Source organism: Manacus vitellinus, unplaced genomic scaffold (assembly GCF_001715985.3).
Source record: "Manacus vitellinus isolate BGI_N305 unplaced genomic scaffold, ASM171598v3 scaffold_1_pilon, whole genome shotgun sequence".
Lineage (NCBI taxonomy): Eukaryota > Metazoa > Chordata > Aves > Passeriformes > Pipridae > Manacus > Manacus vitellinus.
Window position 1 is genome coordinate 10,978,977 of NW_021939396.1, and position 25,050 is coordinate 11,004,026.

At 43.8% G+C, this 25,050-nt stretch overlaps 1 protein-coding gene across 1 annotated transcript; it reads right to left on the minus strand.

The window, feature by feature from the left end:
- Positions 1–12,957: 12,957 nt before the first annotated feature.
- WDYHV1 (WDYHV motif containing 1) lies at positions 12,958–24,881 on the minus strand. The gene is made up of 5 exons (XM_018077097.1): positions 24,787–24,881; positions 24,049–24,099; positions 21,896–22,044; positions 21,452–21,576; positions 12,958–13,264 (listed from the first exon to the last, which is right to left on the minus strand). Exons 1-5 carry the CDS (start codon positions 24,787–24,789, stop codon positions 13,131–13,133), a joined length of 462 nt encoding a protein of 153 aa, XP_017932586.1. The 5' UTR covers positions 24,790–24,881; the 3' UTR covers positions 12,958–13,130.
- Between the last annotated feature and the right edge of the window lie 169 nt (positions 24,882–25,050).

Consider the following 25,050-nt stretch of genomic DNA (forward strand, 5'->3'; position numbering starts at 1 on the left):
CCTTATCAGCCTTGAGCTTTTGGTGACTGTAAGCAAAGACTTCTGCAGGAACATCCAGAACTTGGCTTGTTGTTGCAGCAGATAGAGCTGTTGCTTCATCATGCCTCAAAGGGAAATGAGCCTTAGTGTCTTAACAAAAACTATGCTCACATGGAGCTTGTCCTTGTGAGTCTGTACTCGCCCAAAGCACAGGAGTGATTGCTGGTCCAGAAGAGATTGCCAGTGCTCACACCGATCTGAGACCTTCAGCTCCAACTTCTGGCTTACAAAATGTTTTTTTTATGGACATGTTATTCAAGTAACTTTGATTTTTATTTTCCTTTAATCTTTTTTTTTTCAGGTACAATTGCATCTCGTTAGTGTCAGGACTGCAAACAGTCTGACCCAGGCTCTTGCTCAGAAGGAATGTGAGTAGGAGCCCACTGAAGTGACTGCTAGTAAAATTGTGGAAAAGCAGTTGAAAAAGCAAATGATGCATGTCTCTATTTGAAACAGGAGAAGTTATGATGGTAAAACAGGATTACTTGCCTTGTGAAAGCTATGCCAGCTATGAAAATAAGTACAAAATGCAGATGTTTTGTTTTCAATCTCATTTGCACTGTCAAGTGAGGTATGCTTGAGTGCTTCCCTAAGTCTTTCTGCAGTTATGCTGTGACTCGGGTCTACAGTTGCCCTCCCCAGTCAAAAGTCTCTGGAAACATGGAATGGCACAGTTGACAAGATCACCAGAGCCTTTTAAACAAGGGGACAAGAAAGCTATTGTTTAGATACTCAAACTTTCCTGAAAATATTGAATTCTACTTATTTTAATAGACTAAATGTACAAAGACTAAATCCTTTATGGGGAATATGGGATCTTAGGAATATGTTGGGTCACTGAGGTCTGGTTATAATTCTTCCCATTTTCATATTAGTGCTGCTAACACCTCCACCCTTTTAAGAATACTCAGGGATAGATGGAGAGGCAGCCTGAAGCATGGATGAGGTCCTGCCCTGACCAATGGTAACAAGTCACCCTGTATAATTCCTTGGAGTGCCCTCACTTTCTGGCTTAGAGCCTAACAAAGACGTACAGTTTGGGCAAAAAGGATTTTGAAAACTACACAATGAATATTAAAATTATGACTTTGCTTTGCCCTACCTTTCCCTAATCTTCATTTCTGTTTCTCTGCTTTACAAGGTGGGTGGAGTGAACCCCAGTGAACCATGTAGGGGGTTGATTTATTTATTTTTGACAAAACCAGAGCTGCTTCTGTGATCCAAATTGCAGACATTGGAGAGAGCTGTTTTCTAAAAGGCTCTATAAATAACTCATGTGGGTTCAAAGGCCTTCCCTAAGCTGGAAGGACACCAGTTCACCCCTCACCATTCTTGATGTGTAGTATACTGCACTTTCTAGTTGAAAACAAGCTAATGTCTTTTTAATATGTTTTCCTTGGATAGTTTCAGTCGTGGTCAGAACAGGCCTTGAATGCAGAAGGCAGCACCCACAGGTTTGTGACCAAGGTGGCAGGTCCATCCCAGCCCCCCACAGAGGTGCTGCTGCTTCCATGCAACAGCTGGAAGTGGGTGGCAGGACAGAAAGACACCCACTCCAAGCTTCAGGGGATAAATAAACAAACCACCCCACAGGGTTTGCGTTCATAGACAGAGAAATGCAGTCAGCACAGGAAATGTGAGTTCTTCCTTGTTACAGCACACCAGGAATTTGGACTTAGTTTAACAGGGCTTTTGAGGATTGGGTTAAGCTAATTCTTACCAGCATTTATTTTTGTTCTTGAAGTGCATAAAAAATTATGTCTCTGTGGGTAATCTCTGATGTGAATGGTGCATGTGATAAACTGTCAGTCGAGGAGGTGCCTCACTCCCTGTCTGTGCCCTGCACCAGGCCAGGGTGGGCTGCAGTTTTGTTTTCTGCTTGCTTTGCCTCCACAGGCAAAACTCACACTTTTGTGAGGTGTTTAGCTCACGTTCCAAATCAGAAATCTCTTTCTCTCCTTCCTCCCACTTGCTGTGGCAGCCCAGCTGGCGAGAAGTGTCAGAGGAGGATACACACCCACAGGGGGCAATTGCCTGGCTTAACCTGGGCCAGCCTCCAGCCCAACCATGACCCAGCCTAAGCTGATGGGAGCCCCTTTGGATCTGGTCATGACTGTACAAGCATTTAAATGCTGTGCTAGGCTGGGACCCAACATGCTGTGGCCTTGCCTTCCCAGCATGAGGTGCTTCTTGGTATCACAGCCATGGCTTTTTCCTTTGGGGTTTGGGGCACATTTTGTCCATGGGTCTCCCACCAGAATCTGACCATGGTTTTCAATGTGGGTTCTCTCTTAAATGACTTTCTCTCGATCTTTTTATAGCTCTCTCACTGAAGTGGAATTTATTCTTTCTTTTTTTAATATAGCAGGAGGTGTAAATCCAGATAAATATAACTCCTGAGGGGGGATCAACCTGTCTGTGCCGTGGCTCAGCAGCGCCTGTGTTGCTGCTGGTGTATATAAAGCAACCAGCAGCCTTTTTAAACTTCTGAAATTGAAGTAATTTTTATTTTTTTACTTATAGAAAATTAAATGGTTCTCATTTAAAAGATCTGGCTCCTGGTGGTAGGTAGAAACCTACAATCTTACTCTTACCACACACTTTTATATTTAAAGCCTCTATTTTTAACCCAATGGTGGGATTCAGGGTTAATGCTTGTTAGATCTGTGTCTAGACAGTTGTGAAAAACAGGAAATGAATTACATTATAGTACGAAAGGAGAATTTAACCTTTTCTCTCCTCGCTAACACATGTGACTGGGGAAAATATGTTACAGCAGAGTATTTTGGAAAGTTTAAGGAAGTAGAAAAATGAGAAGGAGAAAAAAAAAAAAGCTGTGTTTCCACACGGCCTCATGGGAATTATTTCACAGAAAATAATGCACCAGACTCTGCCCTCATCTACACTCGGGCAGTAATTTGTTTCCTCTGGTCCCTGTGGAAAAATTGCATTTTATTATTCCCTGCTTATGCTAAGCATTCAGAAGGAGGAAAAGCCAAGTGAGCCAGTTTCACACACATGCATGAGCACGTGAGGCAGCTGCCAGAGAGCAGCCACCACACACCACCCGTCCTGGGCACAGGGAGCCAGGCTGAGAGCATTATAACACCTCTGGCCATAACAGCACCTTGCACCCATTCTCCTCAGGCTGCCTAAGGCCTCAAGGCTCTTTAAAAATATTTAAAAAGTTATTTATACTTTATTTGAACTATAGACTGCAAAAATGCAAAATTCCCTTGTTTGGCCCTTTAGGAAAGTAAGAGCCTGAAGGCTCACTGGCCCCAGGCACCAGCACAGCGATACTGCTCTGGCCGCTGACCTCCAGGGTAAGACCCCAGCTTTAAAGGGCTGTTGCAATGAACCCAGAGTGTGAATTAAGCCTGAACCAGTGTGGACAGCTGGCCTGCTCATAAAGAGCGGGAAAGCAGAGGTCTGGGTGCTCTTTACCCACTTATCCTCCATTCCCTGCAAAATGGCTGTTGTTTGGACTGCAAGCATCTTCCATACTGCTTCTGAGCTCTTTCCTCAGCCCCCAGGGTGCCCCCAGTAGTGTATTTTCAAGGCATTCTCAATAGTCCCCAGGCCCCAGGAGGCGGCAGAGGCACCAGGCAAGTGCCTGCTCCTCTGCAAAATCACTGTCCTCCCCGGATCCTGCATCTCCCTCTGTCTGTGCCCACTTTTCCCCAGGGATGCTGCAGGCCCTTGCACCCAATCCCACTCCCATCTGCCACAGACAGCGCTTGCCCAGTCGGCTGCCACCACAGGGGCAGCCATGATAGCACATTTCTTGTGCCCAACTTGCCTCCCTTGTCTGCAACTCTTTGCTGGAGCCAAATGTTTACGCTCACCACACACGCTGTCAACTGGCCAGAAACATTAATATCCCCATGGCAGAGCAACAAAGCCTTCCCAAGGATCCTTCGTGCCGCTCAGCCTGGGCTTTCCCACCCCTGCCCTCCTGGGACCCCCACTGGCTTCAGAGGCTGCTGGGAGCATGGAGAAAAGGGATTAGGTCCTCCTGAGGACTGTTTATTTGCTTAGTTTTATCGTGATTTCTTTTAATTTTGAAGGCGCATGAATATGAAGTGTACAAATCACTGGGATAATACTGCAGCTAATTTTATGGCGTCTTTAGCACCATCCAAAATGAAAAAAAAACCCAACCAAGAGCCCTCCCCACAATGGTGCAATCTAAATAAAGCTTTTTAAGCAATACAATATTTGCTTGTATAGTTGTCAATGTTTCCACTGCCAGTTTGTCTTCCTAACAGGAAGCAAGCTTTGGCACAGCTTATATCAGAGAAAAATAACATCTTTAAGTGTTTCCAGAGGTATATGCGATGAGGGGGAATTATGGGAGTTAAAAGCACTAGAAGTGTGGTAAAATGTTGGACTAAGAGCCCCAGAAATGAAAGAGCCTTGATTTCTCCAGATTTACTTGCCCATGCTTGTGCCAGGGTGGGAGGGAGCGTAGCAGGACCTCTCACAGCATTTGCACCTGAGCAGGTGCCAGCAGCCAAGGTGTGGGTCCTCCTCAGGAAGAGCCAACTGATAACAGGACATAATTTAATGTTCCCATTGCTAACGCCAAAGTGAGCTTAGCAAGCATGGGAACTGATATCCACTGCAAAACGTGCTGCTGTGGAAGGAGCCGTCTATATCCATACACATGGAGAGGCCCATGGACACACGTGTGCCCAGAGACAGACACCCCATAAAAGCTGCCTTTCAGAAGTCTTGCTCTGGAGTGTAAGGAAGGTCAATAACTTTCTTGTCAGCAGCAGGTCTGCTTGAAGGAGAGGCTTTAGGACATGGCTCATCCAGTGGTAGGGAGGGAATGTTTCTGCATTAATCACTAATCTCTTTTCTGTTTTTTCATTAATATCTTCTGCCTGATGACAGTAGAACCTGCTTGACAGTCTAACACAGCCAGGAATGGTATTTGATTTACAGAAGATGTGGAAAGCAGACTAGAATAGGATTCAGGTATTCCAAGGATCCTCATCTTGGTCTCTCTCCATGACCACACATATCACCCCTGAGGTCTCTTGGCACTGGAAACTGATGGAGGAACCCCAAAGCTCCTCTTGCTGGCCAGGATGGGTTCCTGTAGTACCCTCTCAGGTGTCTCAGGGAGCCACTTTTACCTCCATCCCATCTTCAGGTTACTAGATGAACTGCATCAGCTGAGATCTTGCGTCCCACTTAATATTTAATCACCCTTTGCCCTCATTTTCTTAAGGAGTCAGTGAAACCCTAGCCAGGCTGTGTGCCCCAGCACAGCGGTATTTTGTTACAGAAAGCTCAAAACAAAGCTTCCAATTGCTAATCCAGCCATACCAATGGCTGTGCCACTGGAGCTCAATAGATCATTCTCCCAATGGCATTAAGCAGCAGTTACAGTGTTATTTGGGAGCAGGTTCTCCTTCTCTATGAGGGCTGGGCAGAGGACCTTACAGTGAGATACAACGATGCCAGCTCAGAGAAGACCAGGTGTCGGTGAAGAAGGTAAGGCCCTTTTTGGACCCCACATGTGTGCTTTTGTCACTTGTTGGGTCTCAGATGTCCTCAGTGCTGGGCAATCTCCACGTGTGGTTTTTTGCCATGGACTCCACCTACTAAACCAGGGCCTTTGCTTATTAAATGACCACAAATAATCCCCATTTCTGAGGATTTCTGTAAGCCCAGCAAGCATCCCTGCTGGGTTGGATGGGGCTCTTAGCAACCTGGTCTAGCGGATGCTGTCCCTGCCCATGGCAGAGGAGCTAGAACATACATGATCCTTATTTAAGGTCCATTCCAACCCAAGCCATTCCATAATTCCATGATCCTATGATCCTGAGTGGGGTGGTAATGTCCTGCCACTTCCACCATCTGCATTGCCCCTGCAGAGAGCCAGCAGTGGGGATACCATGGTCCCTGGCAAGAGCTGGGGACCTGTACCCATGCAGCCAGGGCTGGGCTGAGCCATTCCTCAGCTGTGCCTTTCCACAGCAGTTCAAACAACAAGGCCAGAAAGAACACTGGCAGAAAGGTTCCCTTCAGGCTCTGCATCCTGGGGAGGGCAACTGCTTTGCCCCTGCTCACACAGCCCTTGGCCTCAGCTTGGAGGAAAGTGGGGCTTTGCCTCTGCACAGATCCGACCTCCGTGCACAGTGTGAGCATAGAGAGGCTGGTGAGCAGAGGCTGCTGGGACTGTGCTGGGAACAAAGCCCCTAAACTGGCCTTTCAGATATCGAAAATACCCAACCTGGTTTTTTATTTCATAATTATCAAATAAATGAGAATGACAATTAAGTTAACAACCCACCTAGCAAAGCACCTCTGACAAATGTCACAGAATCACAGAATATGCTGAGCTGGAAGGGACCCACAAGGATCATCAAGTCCAACTCAGTCCTGCACAAATATGGCAGGTAGGGCACTGCAAATCTCCTCTGAGTCCCTTCTTTCCAACTTACTGCTGGAAACAAAGCAGGGGGAGCACCTTGCCAGTGACCCCAGCCAGGAGCAAGGCTGGATGCCACAGCACTGGCTAGTTTGCATCTCAGGGCTCAGCTGTTTGAGCTCCTCTTACTTTGTAGCAACTCTTTGGAGGATGCATTTGAAAACAACTCCTGGCCAGACACATACCTTAGCACATTAAAAGGTATTTTTAGTATCTCTGGCAAAGCAGATCAAACTCTGCTTTTGCTGTACTAAGACAACTCCATGGACTTTGCTGGCAGCCCTGCATATTCATACTGAGGTAGCAGCTGGTAGAGGTTACTTGATTAAATACTTGCATTTACTTCATGCAAGACAAAAACACAAGTGCAGATAAACACTGGTGGGATTCCTGAGTTACAGTGGGCTGTATTTTCTTCCTAGGAGAGTGACTCTGCCTGATAAATGTTTGAATTGCCAAAGAAAGAACATCACGTAGCAAGAAAAAATTACTCTGAATGTTGCCCCCTCAATTTGTGATGACTTTGTTTTTGTACTGGTATAAATATAACTGTGACCATTTCATACAGCAAAGTGCTCTGTGATGAGTACAGTATAAATAGTCAAACTGATTACACTCGCTATAAACAAGGACTGGCAACCCTTGCTTCACTCCAGCAGTTAGAAACGGTGGAGGCGGCAGGAGCTTTACAGCTAAATGGTTAAAAGCCACAGCAGAACATTTTCTCGGGATGGCTCCAAGCTGGTGCTCTGCCATTTCAGCAGCCAAGCTGAGACGGGGGAAGCACGCCACCACAATTGCATACTAAAAAGAAGGGAAGGCTGAGATAACTACCATCTTCTTACTGTGTAGGCTGTTTGAGAAAAAAAAAAACATATAATGATTCCTGCCTTATTGCAGTGTTTGGGTTCCAGATATAGCCTTGCATGGGAAGGCCAGTATGACGCTGAACCAGGCCAAATGAGCATTTCCTGCTTTTAAGTAATATAATGTCAGGAATCCAGCTCATTGGAAACACCCTGCTCATCTCCCTCTGTGCCAGCCAGACATTTGTCACGAGTTTCAGGTGAATAATGCTGCTTCACTTGGACTTTGTCAGTGACAGTTCACATCTCAGGCTCTTAATGCTTGTTTTTATTACTATAAAATGAAGCTTGGTACACCTCATGCCAAGGAAGTGGCTTAACTTGCTCAGAAACTCAGGGACTTGCCAGAGGCCTTAGATAACTAAGTAAGATTTGTTTTAACTGCCCTCAGTATCCAAGGTATTTCCTACTGTAAGTATAAGGAAACACTGAGGATACTTAAGCAACCATATTTGTTTATCTTAGGTCAAACTGAAGAGATTTTCCAGAACCCCTGCTGCAGCTGCACTTAACTTATTGAAAGACTGCATATGTACAGAGTGCTTTACTTCTGACTCCAGGATCACAAATGAAAACCTTCCCAGAGACCGGAGCTCCATAAGGAAGTGGGCACAAACCTGGGCAGAAGTTTCCAGGCAGTCCCTCTTTGGGTACACTTCATTAACCTTGGCTTCAACTGGGCCAACTCCTGCATGAGGAGGAGAGAGAAGGGAGAAGAAAATCCTGCCAGAAGGGAGAAGAAAATCACCAGCATTCCCTCCCTCAAATCTCTGAGTAGGTAATTACCTGAATGTGTGTTTTACATCCAGACAGGTTTTGCCTTGAGAGGAGGTGAGATTCTCCAAGGCTGTGAATCCAAGGTGTCATATGAGGGCAGCCCCACCAGACCTGGAGCCATCTGCTCTGCCAGGTGATGCGTGAACTGATGCTCTGCAGGTCCTCCCCTCCAGCAGCGTGGCTCATGCCAGGAACAGGGGACAGCCACCCCCTGGGTCATCGACAGTGTCTCAGTAATGGTTCTGCAAGGCACTTGGTGGGAGGTAACTGTGACTACTGTACAGACACAGTGGGACTTTCACACCTCATTCCCATTCCCTGGTACAGCTTTCTCAGGTCATTCAGTCTACAACCCTTGTTTCCTGAAAAGATGGGTGAAAAAAACCATGAAAAATGAAAAAACTTGGACCAAACGCGTTCTAACAAAAAACGTCAAACAACCAGACCCTAGAGATAGCCATTTTACTGTAGATGCTTGGAGATCGATGGTGCTTCAGAGCACACATGAGGCTCCAGCTGGACAATGAGGGTATGAGGAGGCCATATAGGTCAAAATGTCCCGATCAGGGACACCCTGGTGTCCCTTTGCCTCCTCAACAGTCCAGATCAGTTTGCAGCATCCCAGGTACCCAAGTTTAGCCTCCAAAGTCCATAAATTGATAGCAAAGCAATTGGTCAGACATTCTAAGGTGTCATACACCCATTTTGGTAGGGATTGTGAATGTCCCCCAAAAACTGGCAGGTGGTTTGGAAGCTGGCATATAGCCCTCGATGCACAGGAAGGACTTGCACTGACCTTACAGGTTCAGGCAGGCAAGGGCAACAGGTAACCCTTCATCCACAACATTGTGAGATACAAATCACCTCTGCAATGCTGTCAGAATTATTTTTTTTAACTGTAACAGCTACTGGCAAGGCTGAGTGTGCAGGAGATCACCTCTGTCCTGACCTGCCCATCCACTGAATGCTGACTGCTCTCTCTGCTGGCCAACTGAGAAATGGGATTTTCTCAAGACAGACCTGGTCACATACAAGTTTGCAAAAAGGCATTGACCAAGCAAATGCATGCCAGGGAAAAGCAGCCTTTCTTTTTCTAAAGTCTCAAACAGGTAAATAAAAGAGGTTAGTTACCAAATAAACTACATTCTTAAGTAAAAAGCAGCAGCAAAGAAGAGGAAGAAGACAGGAGAGATGTGGGTGTTCCATCTCATGCTGCAGTTTACTGCTGCAATAGCCTGATGGAGACCTGTGAGATAGGATGTGCCCCCCATTATAAGGCTAGCAGGGTCTTGCCCTATGATGCCTAGAAGTACAGGCGTTGAAGAATTTCCAGGAGCCAGATGAGATGCATGGATGAACTGAATCAGGAAACTGGGAGACCATGGGATTGAGAGTAACTGACCTAAAGGCAGAAGGTTTCTCCTTGCTTTGTTCAATGCCTGACTCAAGAGTCACCTGGTCCAGAAAGCCACCACTTAAGGGCTCTCAGCACATAAATACTGTAATAACTGGACAACAGAAAGACATCACTGTGGAAAAGGATGAAGTAAAGAAGGCTGAAAGGGAATGGAAAACTAAGCTGCACTAAGAAATTATTGTACTGAAAGTGCATAAGCAGCATATCTTTGTCTTGGACACATTGGGACAACATCTGGACACAGGAAAGATTAAAAACCTCGAGGGCTATGGACAGCACGGACTGCAGGTGTGCACATGCTGACCCTACTGTGCCAGTGCACCCCAGCCAATCAGCCTTGCAGGAATGTCAAAGCTTTCATATTATTTCATATGTCATAGTGGCATAAGCCCAACCCCCCTGCATCAAGAAGTGAGGCTCTCTCCAAGTACCACATCACTGGGGTGGCTGCACCAGCTAGCCTGGAGCTGTACCCGAGGACCACCAAGTCACGCCCTCTTGTACACTGCACCTCACACATATACATACACCTGTGGTATAAAGTTGCTTGAATCTCAGGTGTTTAAATACATCAGTGATCACAGAGCTGATAATTAGTGATGTCTGGCAGTGAAGTCGACTCCTTGCCATAAGCTTCACAGTGGCAGTTCTTTGCCCTCCTGCAGGCACATGGCAAAGTGACTCTTAGAAAACTTTTCTTTTCTTTCTGCAACTCACTGTGGTGCTCAGTGGGAAAAAACCTCACACCTCAATATGAGGTGACAGCAGAGAGGTTAAACACAGGAGGTTCCACAAAATAGTCAGGACTGAGGTTATTTGGAAAGAGAAGGGATAAAAGAGGGAGGTGAATTCACTTAGTCCCTCTGATGGGGGGACATCAGAATTAATCAGCATTAGAAAAGGGCTGGTTTCCGCTAGTTACAGTTAAGCAAGTAGCTCCTCTTTGTATTTGGGGCCCTAAATGAGCACTTGATGTATTCCTGAATTCTGTCCTTCTGATAGCACACCTCCTGAAATGCTGATGAAATGTTCCCAGGCTTGAAGGGCTACAGAGGCAGCACCACAATATCACCATTCTCAGCACTGAAAGAAATCATTCTCTGGCTTCTACCGATTCCTCTGGAATAACAACTTTTTACAAGAGCTACCAAAAGGTTGTTAATCATAGAAAAGCTATCATCACACACATCCAGCCTGCTCCATGTAAAATTAAGCACCTGTTCAGAATGATTAGAGAAGAACAGACTCTTCACATTGATTTTTTTTTTCTTAACTTGCATATTCTGAATAATGGTTGTGACTCTTCTCCTTCTTATCAGCCTCGATGCTGAAACTAGATTAAACCAGGCAGACTCTTGTGTCTGACCCCCACCAAAGGGAGTGTGTCATGGATTTCAGGCACTGGAAACCAGCTGAGGTTAAATCAAATGACACACTCAAGTAGGGAGGGATGAGAACCTAACGTTCTGTAACAAAGCATCTGTTGAGCAATGCACAGGAACTCTGTGTGTATGAGAATCAATCACTTGAAGGGTAAGAAGTGCTTGACATAACCCGTTCACCTCAACCACGGATCTTTACATTCTCACTTTTGCCATGTCTAACCCGGGCACTGGGTTGGCATCTGCAAAGACCTGAGCAGGCAAACTGCTGCTGCTCTGCACAGTCACAGCCACTATTAACATCACTCAAAAATGGCAAGTAACATCTTCATTCACTCTGAGATGTCTGCCACATCAGTGTCATGCAGAAAGAGCTGCCATTTCATCCAAACATTGCTAAATCAGACCTTTTACTCAGGTGTATCTGGTTAAATCCAGAGCTGTCCCCTCTCAGGAGGGTTCTGTGCAACGGTTTGTCAGGAATTCTGAGATTCATCATAGTCTCTTCTATTGAAGCTGGTTCAGAGTGACAAAAACTGCAGATCAACTCTCTCACTCCATAGGTGAGTGCCCCAACAACCAGCCTCCAGTCTGTGCTGGCACCCAAGGAATCTGTGTGGCAGCAGCCTGTCTGCATAGTCAACCAGCTGTGCTGCATCTGGCAATAGAAAGTTTAAGTTCCTTATTATTAAGTTAAGCAGCCCTTATGACACAGAAAGAGATGTGTGGATGAATTGAATCAACTCCCCAGCTGTTCAGTCAGCTGTGTCCACTGTTAACATACTGAGTAAATTCTCTGGAACTGATGGGACATACGGTAATACAGTATATATATAACAATACACCTCTGTAACAGTAATATACATATAAGTTTCTTTGTAGTTTTTATATTTTTCTGTACTTACAAATAAAACAATCCCTTAATACTTAAAACCTTACTGTGCTTTTCCTCACCAGGACTGAAGTCCATCACAAATGTTTATTGTAGTCTCAACCCCAGTAGGTTTCCAAGGCCTGACTGGATAAAGTCCTGAGCAGCCTGGTCTGACCTGATTTCAACAGGAGATTGTACTAGAGACTGCCTGACCCTTCTAACCTGAATTATTCCACCAGTCTGTGATTCTATGATGTGCTACTGGGCAAAGTAGAACAGGTCCAAAGCTGAGAATTAAATACCCCATCTTAGCCTGTTTCTGTAATTCCATGTTTAGGCCACTCTTCTACGAGGTGGGAGACTGCTTCAAACCCCTGATCAGCATGATGGCTTTCCTGGGATGCCCTGCAGGGATGCAGCTTGGTATCATCTCTAAGAATACTCAGCAGCAAGTGACCCTGATGGGGGAGGCTTTCTCATTCCCTTCCCCCCCAGCCATATGGCCCTGCTGATTTCCTTACCCCAGCAGGAGCAGCTGTCTGACCTTGTGGCAGGCCAGCTCAAGGATTAAAGGCGCAGGAAAAAACCCAACAAACTTTCCTGCTTTCTGTCAGTTGAGCTTCCTACCCTGGATTACCATGGGGCCAGACTAACACCAAGCACAAGATGGGAGCAGGTGAAAACGCACAGCCAGCCTGAGAAGCAAAAATAGCAACTGCATCTTCCAGTAATGTCAGCACTGGAACATTTAACTGAAATGGCAGGATTTAATCCTGCCCTCGTACGGCACAGAAACATGGATACTCACCTGGTTTTACATAGTGCATGGGAGTTCCAGACTGTGCTACTACATCAACGTTCCCTTTAGGCTTCTGCTAAATAAGGACTAATCAGTAAAGCCAGTGAGTAAACTGAGATGCACCGTCTGCTTACATAAATGACAGAAATCATAACACGAAGAAAACACATTTTATCACACTTCTAAAATGTGACAATGTGCAGCAATTTGAGCTACAGTGTTCAGTATTTTATGCACATATTTTTCCAAAAGCTTTTCTTACAGCTCTTCTCAATTTGGGCACACTAGCTGGAAAAGCAATATGCTTATGGTGGGATGTCTGCCTTTGATTTGACATTAAAAACCAAGTTCATTCTTACATAATCAAAATAAAAGTTTTTATTCGGTTCATGATATTTCTGACTGGGCATTCTATTTTTCCAAGTACTTATTCCTTGTACAGAAATGTAAACCATAAACACCATGTAAGAGCAGCAAAACAAAACACATCCACGCAAAACAGAAGCAAGGAGAACTTCCTTGTTCACTTCACTGTTCTTCCAAGGAGTAGCTGTAATCAGTCTGTCTGCCAAATCGATGCACAAAGTCCGGAAGGGGGAACACTGAGCCCCATCCCACATTGGGATTCATACTGATGAAATCATCCAAGTTCATTTTGGAGTCTAAAAAAGGACCAGAAAAGGGAAATATTTAAGTTCCTGGTGCAGGTTCTATAGCACAGGTATACATCTATCAAGAAAATGCCCCAAACCCCTCTTTGATAGTTCAGTCCACTCTGGAAGGATATTCTGCAAACTGTATGATGTTACAAAACCTTCTATTTCCAGTCTCTGAAATGTTGCTTTTGCCCTGATTCCTCTTTCTGCCCATGGCAATAATCACATTACCAGATCAGTAAGCATCCTCAGTCATTAGAAACCAGTATATGTAGGAAAGGGTAAGATTTTTCCCTACATCAGCAGCCTAGAAGGGTCAAGTAGTGTCACAAAACTGGAGTGCAAATAACCACCAACACAGGGAACTGCAATGCAACAGGTGCTCATAGTCTTCCTGCATTCACTTAAAATCAGGGGAGATACTATTCCCTCTTCTAAATTCTGAACTAAAGTCAACGGAGTCAAGTTTTGCACTGACACAGAGGAACTGGATCACAACACCAGTCAGAACTCAAATTTGCTTATTGTCTCTTAGAATTGACAAGTCCCTTCTCAAACCTACAATTTGTTACTCCCAGATTACAGTATTTGCTTTCCCTTCAGCCCTAAACTTTGTCCTTGCTGCACACCAGCCCACTGCAGGGCCAGAGTATGCAGAGGGGAGGAAATGTCTGATCTAACATAGCCCATGGCCTAGAGGAATGCTCAGGCAAAGAAAGGCACAAACCTAGGCTGGGGGCAAATACTTAAATTTATTTTTTGTGAATCCTGAAAGAAAAAAGAAGTCAGAGAGGGAAAAGTTTAACTGCTATGATTTCAAGAAAAAAATAACCATGACTGCTCTTTGACAAGACTTTAATCTGCTTTGTCCCCTGCAGGAGAAGTAGAAACCATTCTGTCCCATTCGTGGAACCCAGAGAGCACATTGTAAAGTGCTGGTGTGAAGTTTTGGGTTTAGGTGCCTTATACATCCTTTTTCTAAAGCTGGCCTGGTATAAGCTTTGCTGACTCAGAACCAGGCTGGTCAGAGGTTCAGCTCTAACTACAAACACCTGAGGGCTTGTTGTTTTATGCTCTCACTGATGATGTGTGCAAATAATCTTTTTTAAATGCCCATTAAAAGAAAACTGGAAGAGAATGAGTTTAAGGAACAGAGTGGTAAAGCCAGTGTTACAGCTTTACAGATTTACTGTTAACAGCTTTTCCACTGCATTAAGTATTTATTTTAACATGGATGTGTGCATTTAAGGATTAAGAACCAAACAAGAGGAGGCTCTAATGAATAGATTGTAAAATCCAAAGGACAGAATTTGCTTCAGCTGCAAAAAGCTTGTGTAATTAGGCTTACCATTATGGACAGCATAAACAAGGAAGGGAAGATGATGTTCAGGAATCCCAGACCCAGGAGCCCCAGCCATAATCCAGCCTCTGTTTGTACCACATCTACACTACAGCACAGCTTTGTGATTTGCCTAATCTCAACTCTCACCCCTTCTGAGGTCTGGCCCCTAAATCTTTTATTGTTAACCTGTTTGAACTTTGTATATGGAAAATCCTTATGTCCAGCCAAACATTGTCCTACTGCTGAAATAAGTCTGGCAGAACACGGACAATTTCTGCCTGTGTGGGAATTTAAAATAGCACAAGCTTAGCAATTTGCTGTCACAGCTCAAGCACAATTAGCAGTGGATAACAGCTCTTGCTTGCTGTTAGACTGGTAAGTCTGTTTTCCAGTTCCAACCTTGACTTTTCCTCACAGATGTTTTTAAGCTAATGTGATTCTTCATATACTTTAAATAAATGAATAATTCTCTGCTTTATGTGCACCGAGTATAGTAGAATAATTTCATAGAACTGTTCTGTGAATGGTAAAGCAGTCCAAAGGGGATTGTTCCAGTAGTTACAAACACAGCTGCTGTTAGCAACTTGGAAGTTGCTGTCACAATGCCTGTAAGAAGTGAAATATCCTCTTAAATTCAGAAGGATTCTGGCAGAGCATAACACAGTCCATCATAGAAGTTTAATGAAAGGAAATATTGTTTTACCAAAGTAAACAAATCCACTCCCGTGAAGCACAATGGCCTAAGAACCAGTCGGTAGATGGCACTGGAGCAGCACGGGAGATATCCATAGAGAAAAACTCAGTGAGACCTCTCCCGTTTTATTCGTGTAATAACAGTCCCTCTATGCCGCTCCTTTCTCATGGGCTCTATCTGAAGGCCGTGCATGTTGTGTTAGACCTTACAGGTTCAGAAAACAGCTCGGCAAAAATGCACAAAACCACCACAAAGTCCTCTTCCCTAAGTAGATGAAGAGTGATGAACATCAGAATTTACAAAAGAGACATCTTGATACTACAGTTGACAAACCAAAAGGATTTCTCCACAAAAGCAAGGAGCACATATTATACAACATTTTTGCAAGATCAAGAGCAGCACAATTATTTTTCTTAACATTTACATTACAGTTGCAGTCCTCCTCAGGCGCTGTAGCTATTACACTAGTTTGCATTTGTGCATGCTCAGAGCTCATCTTTCTCTTTGACCAAACACATTTAGTTACACACACACTCCATCAAAGAGACCTATCTGGTGAATTCTGGGATTCCTAAATAATTTTATTTCTGTTTAAATCAAGTCTGACACTTTAACCCAGAGCAAGGACGAAATGAAAGGCCACGCACTATCTTACGGCATTGTCAGCCATGATACTTGTGGCTTCTGCCAACAGTAGTTAGAAAGCAACGTTTCGGCCAAGCCTCAGCTTGGCTCACAGACCTTGGACTAACTCAGCTAACGACAGCTGCCGAAGGGCTGCTGGAAGTGAGGAAGTCTGGAACAAAGCCTCCAAGATCAGTTCTGCTGATGCCTAACCTTGGGGGCACCTAAAATACTTAGAAAGTTGGGCTCTTCACAGACTTGTGTAGGTGTCTACAGTTCTCTGCAGATCCCCTTCCCTTGTCTGAGCAGGGAGATAAGTCAGACAGACTCTTCCCACACTCAGCTGGAGGGTGCTGTCCCCACAGCTGAGATATAACTGACTGTGCAAACCATCCTGGTTGATCTCAGTGTAAAACACAGCTCATCACTTTAAATTATCTTTCACACTAATTTCAATAAGTCACTCTGGGAAATTAAATACTTCTATCCTTAGATGTATCTTAATTGTCTCTATCCAACTTGATTCATTACTTCCACAAAAGCTTAGGAAGTAAGGACCTAATTTAACAGATTGGAGTTTTATTCTCAAATGAGAGGAGCAGAAGGTTCCCATTAAGCACAGAGGAGCTACTTTTACCAGTATCAGTGCTTTCCTTCTCACTTTCACTAGGATCCTACCACCACCTCTCAGAGAGGAGATACAGAAAGCAACTGCAGACATCTGCCTGGCCTCTTGTCTAGCAGCTTTCCTGTTACACAGATGTGTAATACACAGTGCCGCCAGAATTTCTCAGCTGTCCTACTCACGCTCTTCAAAACAAAAAAAAAAACCCAACCCAAGTAAAACCCTATAATTATTGACTACCAGGGATTTTAATAATAATAAAAAGAACAAAAAGTCTTTATAAATCAATCCTGTGAGTGTGCTACCAAACACCTCGGGAGAACTGAAACTCAAACTAATGCTTTTCAGTGTTAGAGCTGCTGCTAACAGTTGTCTGTAAGCTGCACGACCATCTGTTCTGAGTAATTTTGAAATGTGCTGTGCAGGCTGTATTTTACACAGGCTTGCAGTAAGGAGGGCTGATCTTATCACGACTCATAAACTAAGCAGAATCAGACCTCATTAATTTGTGGAAAGAAGATTTAAAAGAAAACCGGAGGCTGGGCTCACCAGCCCTGGAATAATGAATCTGTGCACCAAATCGTGTTTTCTTAATTTTCAGTATTTGAACAAAATACCCTGTTTTCTTTCAACAGGAGGTCACTGGCAACCAGGTGGAACCAGGGGAATCTGCTGCAGCTCAGGTATGTTTATTGCAGCAGAGCTGCTTTGAGGACAGGGCAGGATGAGAAAGCACCAAGCACCCAGTTATGTTAGCCAGCTTCTCCTGGCACACATGGCAGGAGAGCAGAACAGAGGCCAGAGCAATGCCATAATAAATAGAGAAGCCTAACTGTGGGAAATGGCTAGAGCAGAGCCAGTTCCAAAAGGCTAATGCTTAGCATGTGAGTTCTGAGGAGATACTGAAGAGCTTGAGGGAGTTGGAGGGAGGTTTCTTCTGTTGTTTAACTGGTTGGACTGCGGTTGTTTGTGTTTTAAGAAATGTTTTTAAAAAAAAATTTTGCAACCCCATGAGCAGAACAAATACAGTTTTAAGATTTATTCCCTTTGAGTTAGTAGTAGGGAAAAAATGATTAATTGGTCACTGACAGAGATTCCTCAATTCAACTAACAAAGGTTTTGGTAGCAGGAGGGGCAACAGGGGTAGCTTCTCTAAGAAGTTGCCAGAAGCTTCCCCCATGTGCTACAGAGCCAGTGCCAGCCAGCTCCAGGATGGACCCACTGCTGCCCAACGCTGAGGGAGTAGTGCCTCTGGGATAATTTAAGACAGAAGGAAAAAAAAGCTCTTCCACAGACGTAATTGTGGCCAGAGAAGACCAGAGCGAGAATCTGTGAGAGAAACAACTCTGCAGACACCACGTTCATTGAAGGAGTGGGAGGTGGTCCTCCAGGCACTGGACTAGAGATTCCCCTGCAGCCCATGGTGAAGACCATGGTGAAGCAGCTGTGCCCCTGCAGTCCCTGGAGGAGCCTCATGCTGGAGCAGGTGGATGCCTGAAAGAAGGCTGTGACCCAGTGGGAAGCCCGTGCTGGAGCAGACTCCTGGCAGGGACCTGCAGACCCATGGAGAGAGGAGTCCATGCTGGAGCAGGTTTGCTGGCAGGACTTGTGACCCCATGGTGGCCCCATACTGGAATGGCCTGTTCCTGAAGAACCTGCAGAAAGGAACCCCCGCAGGAGCAATTTCTGAAGAACTGCAGCCCGTGGGATGGACTCACATTGGAGAAGGTCATGGAGGACTGTCTCCTGAGAGAGAGACTACACACTGGAGCAGGGGAAGGACTCCTCTTCCTGAAGAAGTGGCAGAAACAACATGTGATGAACTGACTGTAACCTCCATTTCCCATCTCCCTGCACTGAGGGGGGAGGGAGAAGGTAGAAAACTGGGAATAAGATTAATCCCAGGAAGGAGGGAGCGGTGGGGGGGAAAGGTGTTTTTAGGATCTGTTTTACTTCTCATTATTGTGCTCTGATTTTGATTGGTAATAAATTCAACTAATATTTCCAAGTTCAGTCTGTTTTGCCTGTGACAATAATCAGCGAGTGACTGAGTGATCTCTCCCCATCCTTATCTCAACTCATGAGCCTTTCACTATATTTTCTCTCCCTTGTTCAGCTGACGAGGAGAGTGATTGAGAAGCTTTGGTGGGCACCTGGCAACCAGCCAGGGTCAAATGCCACAAATCACAAAGAAGACATTAGGAAACAGAAGTAATTTAAAAACCTTACAACTTTGCAAGACTTTAGGAATTTGGCTACTTTAAATGAAAGCAAAAAAAACCCAAACCAAACCCCACTGATATAAATGTGCCTCAGAAATAAACTGGTATTTAAACAATATTGGGTCAATTCTGTCAGCCATTAAACTGCAGTCACCTCTAACATGAAATATGTAAGCAATTTAATCTTATGCAAACACAAAGCAACATGGAAAGCAGAGTACTCTATCTAAGCGAAACGGCAGAGAGAAAACAGTTATCTGTAATGGAATTTGGCATGGACATGAATATTAATACCCCAGGCTCTTCTATGATAACAAAAGGTCTACCACCCACTTCTCCACCAAGTTAAAAATAAGGCACTTTTACGCCTGATAAAATTGTGCTGAGACATTACAGTTAAACCCAGACTCCTCGCAGACTTACAGCACTGTGTACATTGAAGCACACATCATAATAAGGTATCCCCAGTGAATACAAAGGGAAGACAAAAAATAAAGCTGGAGGAACTGGTACTAAGTGAAAGACAACTTGAACTAGACATTCTAGACATGAGACAATCTATCCCTGTTCTGACTCAGGCCTTGAAATTCCCTAGCAAATGACCTTCCACCTTCATGGGTGCAGGGTAACAGGTTTCTTTCAGCCACCTTACCAGGGGACCAAAGCCTATGAGCACAGAGCTGGAACACTGTGTACATTTGGAGCTCCTCAGTACAAAAAAACCCCAAAACATGGACATACTGGAGTGAGCCCAAAAGAAGAACATCAAGTTTTTTGGGGCAGGACAACATTATATTCAAGGAGAGGTTGAGAGAACTGGGTCTGTTCAGTCTTAAAAAGAGAAGACAAAGGGGAAACGCTACTGCTGCCTACATCTACCTGATCAGAGGACACAAAGAAGATGGAGCCAGAGCTTTCTTGGAGGAGCCTGGCAAGAGGATAAGAAGTTAAAAAAGCAAATTGGAACATGGGAAATTCAGATTACTTACTAGGAATTTTTATTGATTTTTTTATTTACCACTACAGTCATCAAATATTGGAACAGACTGTCCAGAAAGGTGATGGAATCGCCATTCCTGGAGGTGTTCAAGACTACACTGGACAGAGCCTTGAGGAATCTGTTTTAATTAGGTGTTGGACTGGATGACCTATGGATGTTTCCTTCAGCATGGTAAGACACAGAGCAAAGAACTAACACATAAGAGAAAGGAAGAGCTATGTATCTTTCACTATCTACCAGCATCACAATCTGGAGGTTGGCTGAGACCTGCGGCTGCTGCTCCTCAGTGAGATAAAGCTCAGCCAAACAAGAGAGGAAAGGGGAAGAGTTACAGGGTTTGTAGCTATGGAGTCATTCACTCAAGCTATGGTACATGTACACATCTGCAACTGTTTGAGTCATTCTGTAACTTACTATCCACAAGTAAATGGTTTTTACTCTTTCGATTTCAGTAGAACCTTTTCACTTTCTTGGCCTGTCTTCACCTATATTTCTCACACTTTCATTATCTCTCACTTATCACGACAACAGTGTTTCCACAGGTAAAAAGTTCTCAGCCCCTAGGAGGCTTCAGCTAACAGTGAACCATCCACTGTAGTTCAGGCATTCTATACTCCCTACACTACCTTTGCATAAAACTCTACTGCAGATAACAACCAAGACCTAGAATTTAAGGCATTTCATAACCTGGATTGTCAAGAAAACACCTGAAGTTTCATAACTAAGACTGTGTTCCTGCTCACTCACAATTCATTTCTACTCTCGTGTGAAACATCAAGCTTTCCTAGAAGCCAAAGCAAAGACTGGGAGTTAACTTCTCAGCAACTGAAAACTACAATACACTCGGACCTAAACACAAAACATGTTTTTTGACCCTGCCTTCTCTAACATAAACACATAGCAGTACTGCATTATCAAAAAAGCAACAAAACCAAACATGCAGAGGAGTAACATCAAAACTCTTTCAAAACAAAACTTCACCATGCTTTCCTTGGAAGAAAATGAGAGAACAAACACACGGCAAATGTTAGTCAGCTTGCCAAACACACGATTAGAATAAGCTGAAGTGCTGTGTGATAAGAATGGTTTAAGCAGCTCTATAGACTAGATGGCAATAGATCTTTACCTCTCTCTCTGCCTGGCCCAGAGGCTATTAGCTAGACTACCACCCAAAAGAGGCTTAGGGAAAAACTTGCCAACTTGCCAGTGTGCCTTAAAGCAATCCTCAGGTCCATTCACCTGGAACAGAAATCTCAAACATCTCATCCAGGCAAAGCCATCATGCTGAGCAGAGCCTGAAAACTTCCTCCTGCCAGCATAGTCTGCTCTGCCAGAATGGGACCTGCTGCAGTGTGGTATAATCAGTGTGTTAAAAATTCACTTTGTGACCCCTAAGCAAGTTATTTGGCCTCTTTGATTTAGTCTCCTGCTGTAATGAGAGAAGAGTATTACTTACCTCTCGCTCTCTGCTCAGCTTATGAAGATTACTAATTAATGTTTGATAATGGTAAATGCCAGAAGGCATGTTAGACTACATGTCCAGAAAAGGGAGAGTCAAATGTTTTTAAGCCCTAATTTTTCCCAGCTAGCTGGACAAATGTTATGGAAGTATATTTATTTCTGGTGTGCATCCTGGACTATGTTATTGGACACTGTAAGCAGAAATAAGGAGTCCTGGGAGCTTACCTGCAGTTTCAATGCAAGGGTATGGAGGGGGAGGTTTCTGCCATTTCCCATTTGCATCCTTCATATGAGATCTGTCTGAAGCAAATGTCTTCAAGTACAAATCTGCTCGAACCATTCTGATTTTTCTAAATAAAAATGCAAAATTATATCAAAAGATGCGCGTATATGATAATGCTTTAGTCACTCAGAACAAGAGTGCTTTCCTCTCATTAAGGAGCATTAATTTCATTAAATACACAAATCAGTAATATTGTGCTAAGCAGTTAACAAGAAACTACAGTAGGAAAAAGGGCTTTTGATGACTAAGGTAAAGAGCTTTAGAAAAATAACACAGCGCCTTTATTTTACTGGAGTAAGCAAAAAACCCTCTGTCACTACACATACCCAAAGAGAACTTCAAGTTCACAAAATACCATTCATAGTCTTTATATTTTATGTCATCACCTGTGAAATTCTGGACGAAGGCTGTCATCCAGCCTAAAGGCCTCCACGCTGTACACATCAAACGGACACGGAAACGGCAACACTGTGTCAAGATCATAAATGAAGTTCTGCTCCCCGCTGGGAACATGAAGTAGAATAACATGGTAGTCCTAGGAAGAAGGGTAATTGCCATTAGTCAAAGAGCAATTAATGAGAAACTGACAAAAGGGGTGAAAAAAAAATGTTTCCTAAAAGCAGAAGTTCAGATTCATTTTTTAAAGCCTGCTTTCTGTCCTTGAATATTAAGCCTGTAACATTTCTGGCACCAAGAGAGAGCTTTCCTAACACCTGTCTTGCCCATCATGCTTTTCCAGACACCTTGGTATTTGCCCCATTCCTTTGCAGTCTCCTTTGATTTAAGACAGCTTAACTACAGAGTACAGTACTCCTGAGACAGCAAATCTCTTTCGTGTTCCATACCAAAACACAGAAGTTGAATGCAATAAGGATTTTTGTCTTAGACCCAGTCCTAAACAAAAGCTCACAGTAATATATGATGATAGCTTAACATTAAAATTTTCTAGTGATCTCTTCTAATAAGAGATTTTGTACCTGTTGCAGTAACATGGTCTGTGAATTTGAGTGCCAAGTGTTCAGTGCCAGAAGCACCTGAAAAACCAGCATGTTACTGAAAAACCAGCAAATAGCTCAGATTAAGAGGACCGCAGGACTAAGACAAATTCCTGTAGCAGCTCTTGAAGCAGGGAAAAAACACAGGGGTACTATAGCACACTTTTTCAAGGCAACTATTTTGTCTTGACACTTGGGTTATGAGGTGCAGTTTTATTCCTTAACTTGTAAGAAACACAGGTGTGGTGGAGGTTTGGGGACACTGCAGTTACTTATGTCAGAAGTCAGGTATGTTCACTGATGTTTTCCAAAATTAAACTGAAGGCAGCTGTTAACAGCTTACTGAAGTTTACATTGAATCCACTCACAACAAGGGTTTAGAGCACTGTCTTTTGACACTTTCAATATTAAAACCACAAAGGGATTTGAATGAAAAGGCTTTGGGAAAGATACTTCACCAAACCAAAATTTACAACTGTATCCAACAGTATTTAGAATAATCTCTTAAAATGTATAAGAAAAAGTACCTACAAGCTTTACATATTCTACAATCCACAGAAACAAAGTTAAAACAGCTTTCAATCCATGAAGTTTTATGAGGAATCCACATTCTGCCATGGCCTTTCCTGACTCTCCTATTCCATTTCAGGTCATCTCTGTAACACTTGGATCTCTTTTTAAACTAAACCTTTTTTTGTGCTGCAAAGAGACCAACATTTTGGGAGAGAACAAATGATTCAGAAATCAGAGAACTTCAGAAGTTTGCAGATTATTTCATAGAATTTCAGAAACAGAAATTGCCATAAGAAATAGTTTTTTCTGTGCCAGATAACTGAAAGGACTCTGTAATGATACCAAGGAATTCTGTAGCAGCAATTACGGAATTACATTAATTGATCAAATGACACTCCAAAGCCACCATTTATGGGCTAGTTTAATTGTTGACACCTGAATACATAGATTACTTATATTTTTCTGTCATCTAGCAAGCCTACATAAATATTTTCATCCATCTACTTCTTACAAGTACAGCCATCTACTTATAATCCTACAGAGCTGGCAGTCTTGATACCCAGATAATAATTTTCACTAATCTGTATTCTTACCAATAGTAAGGTTTGTCACCTGTAGATTTTACTGACTGTCTTGCTGTTAATTTATGATGGCTGGTACAAAGGAGCGCCAGATTTAAGCTATCTATAAATCTTTTGTAAAAGAATAATAAAAATTAATACAAAACTATACAATGCTGGAGGTTGGAAGGGACTTCAGCAGGTCATCTGGTCCAACCTGTTGCTCCAGCAGGCACACCTAGAGGCAGCTGCCCAGGACTGCATCCGGACAGCTTTGAAATATCTCCAAGGATGGAGACTCCCCAACCTCCCTGGGCAACCTGCTCCAGTGCTCCATCACCCTCACAGCAAAAAACTGTTCCTTTATGTTCAGACGGAACAATTTCTCACAAGATGCCCGTGTCTGATCCTGCAGCTATCAACTACAGAGGCATGCACTCAAAATTACTGAGAGAGAAATGAATGCCTTACCCAGACAACAGGCTCATCTCCATGTCCAGATTTCTGCTTCCAGAGGGGAATCTGAAAGTTACAGGTGAATCTGAAGTAAATAAAATCTTTCAGTCTAATACAGATTAATTTCAGGTAAATTAGCTAGTTCTTTGCTAACCTATGAACTTCCTCATTTTACATCTGTGCTGCAGTCAGATTTTTTCTAGTTTCTCTCTCAGGAGCATGAAGTTGGAGATACTGTTCTGGGCCCCATTACAATAGGCTGTCCAGAGAAGTGGTGGAATCACCACTGTGATTCCAAGTGTCCAAAAGACATGTGGAGGGAGCACTTGTGGATATGGTTTCATGGTGAATGCAGTGGTGCTGGGTTAACAGTTGGACTTGATCTTAGAGGTCTTCTCCAACCTTATGGTTATTAATGGCTCTGTGATTCTACAAAGATAACCATTCTCCTAAACTGACAGATTACAGGGAAGAATTACCCCACAGCTCACAGGGACACCACGCCTCTTTCCTGCTGTCCTTAATGCAGTGCATAATTAAAATATCTCACATGGTGTGGTTGGCACACCTCTGAGCCAAAGTGAGCTATAACATGGCTTTGGACTGTGTTTCACTTAGAGGTTGGGCTAAAGGCTCACTCACCTACACTGGGCTGTGGCTGAAATCGCTGGGGCCACGTCTCACCTACTCTGGGGCTGCCCTCTGAAGGCCCGAGCCTCTCCATAGCTGACTGACCACATCCCACTGACTCACCATCCTCCTGTCATTGGATATGAAAACAGCATAAAACTCTTCTAAAGGGTACCGATCCTGACTCCTGATGTAGTCACAAAGCTTCCAAACATTTTCTTCGCTGCAAAACACACACAAAAATTTTTTTTTTCTTCCAACTTTATTTCTGGTGTAAAGAAGCGAGCTGAGAGCACAGCTGAGAGCTATGAGACCAGCCGGCAGCCGCGCCACTCCTGCCGGCGGCTCCAGCCGCCCCAGCGCCTCCCCAGGGTGCGGGAGGCACCC

Bases quoted from the DNA above. Each gene is read 5' to 3' on its own strand.
- WDYHV1 (XM_018077097.1), bottom strand. The intron at 21,577-21,895 runs GTGATGACATAA...ATTTTTATTTAG, and splicing joins CTTCGTCCAGAATTTCACAG to AAAAATCAGAATGGTTCGAG. The intron at 13,265-21,451 runs GTAAGCTCCCAG...GTCCTTTTTTAG, and splicing joins CCCTTGCATTGAAACTGCAG to ACTCCAAAATGAACTTGGAT.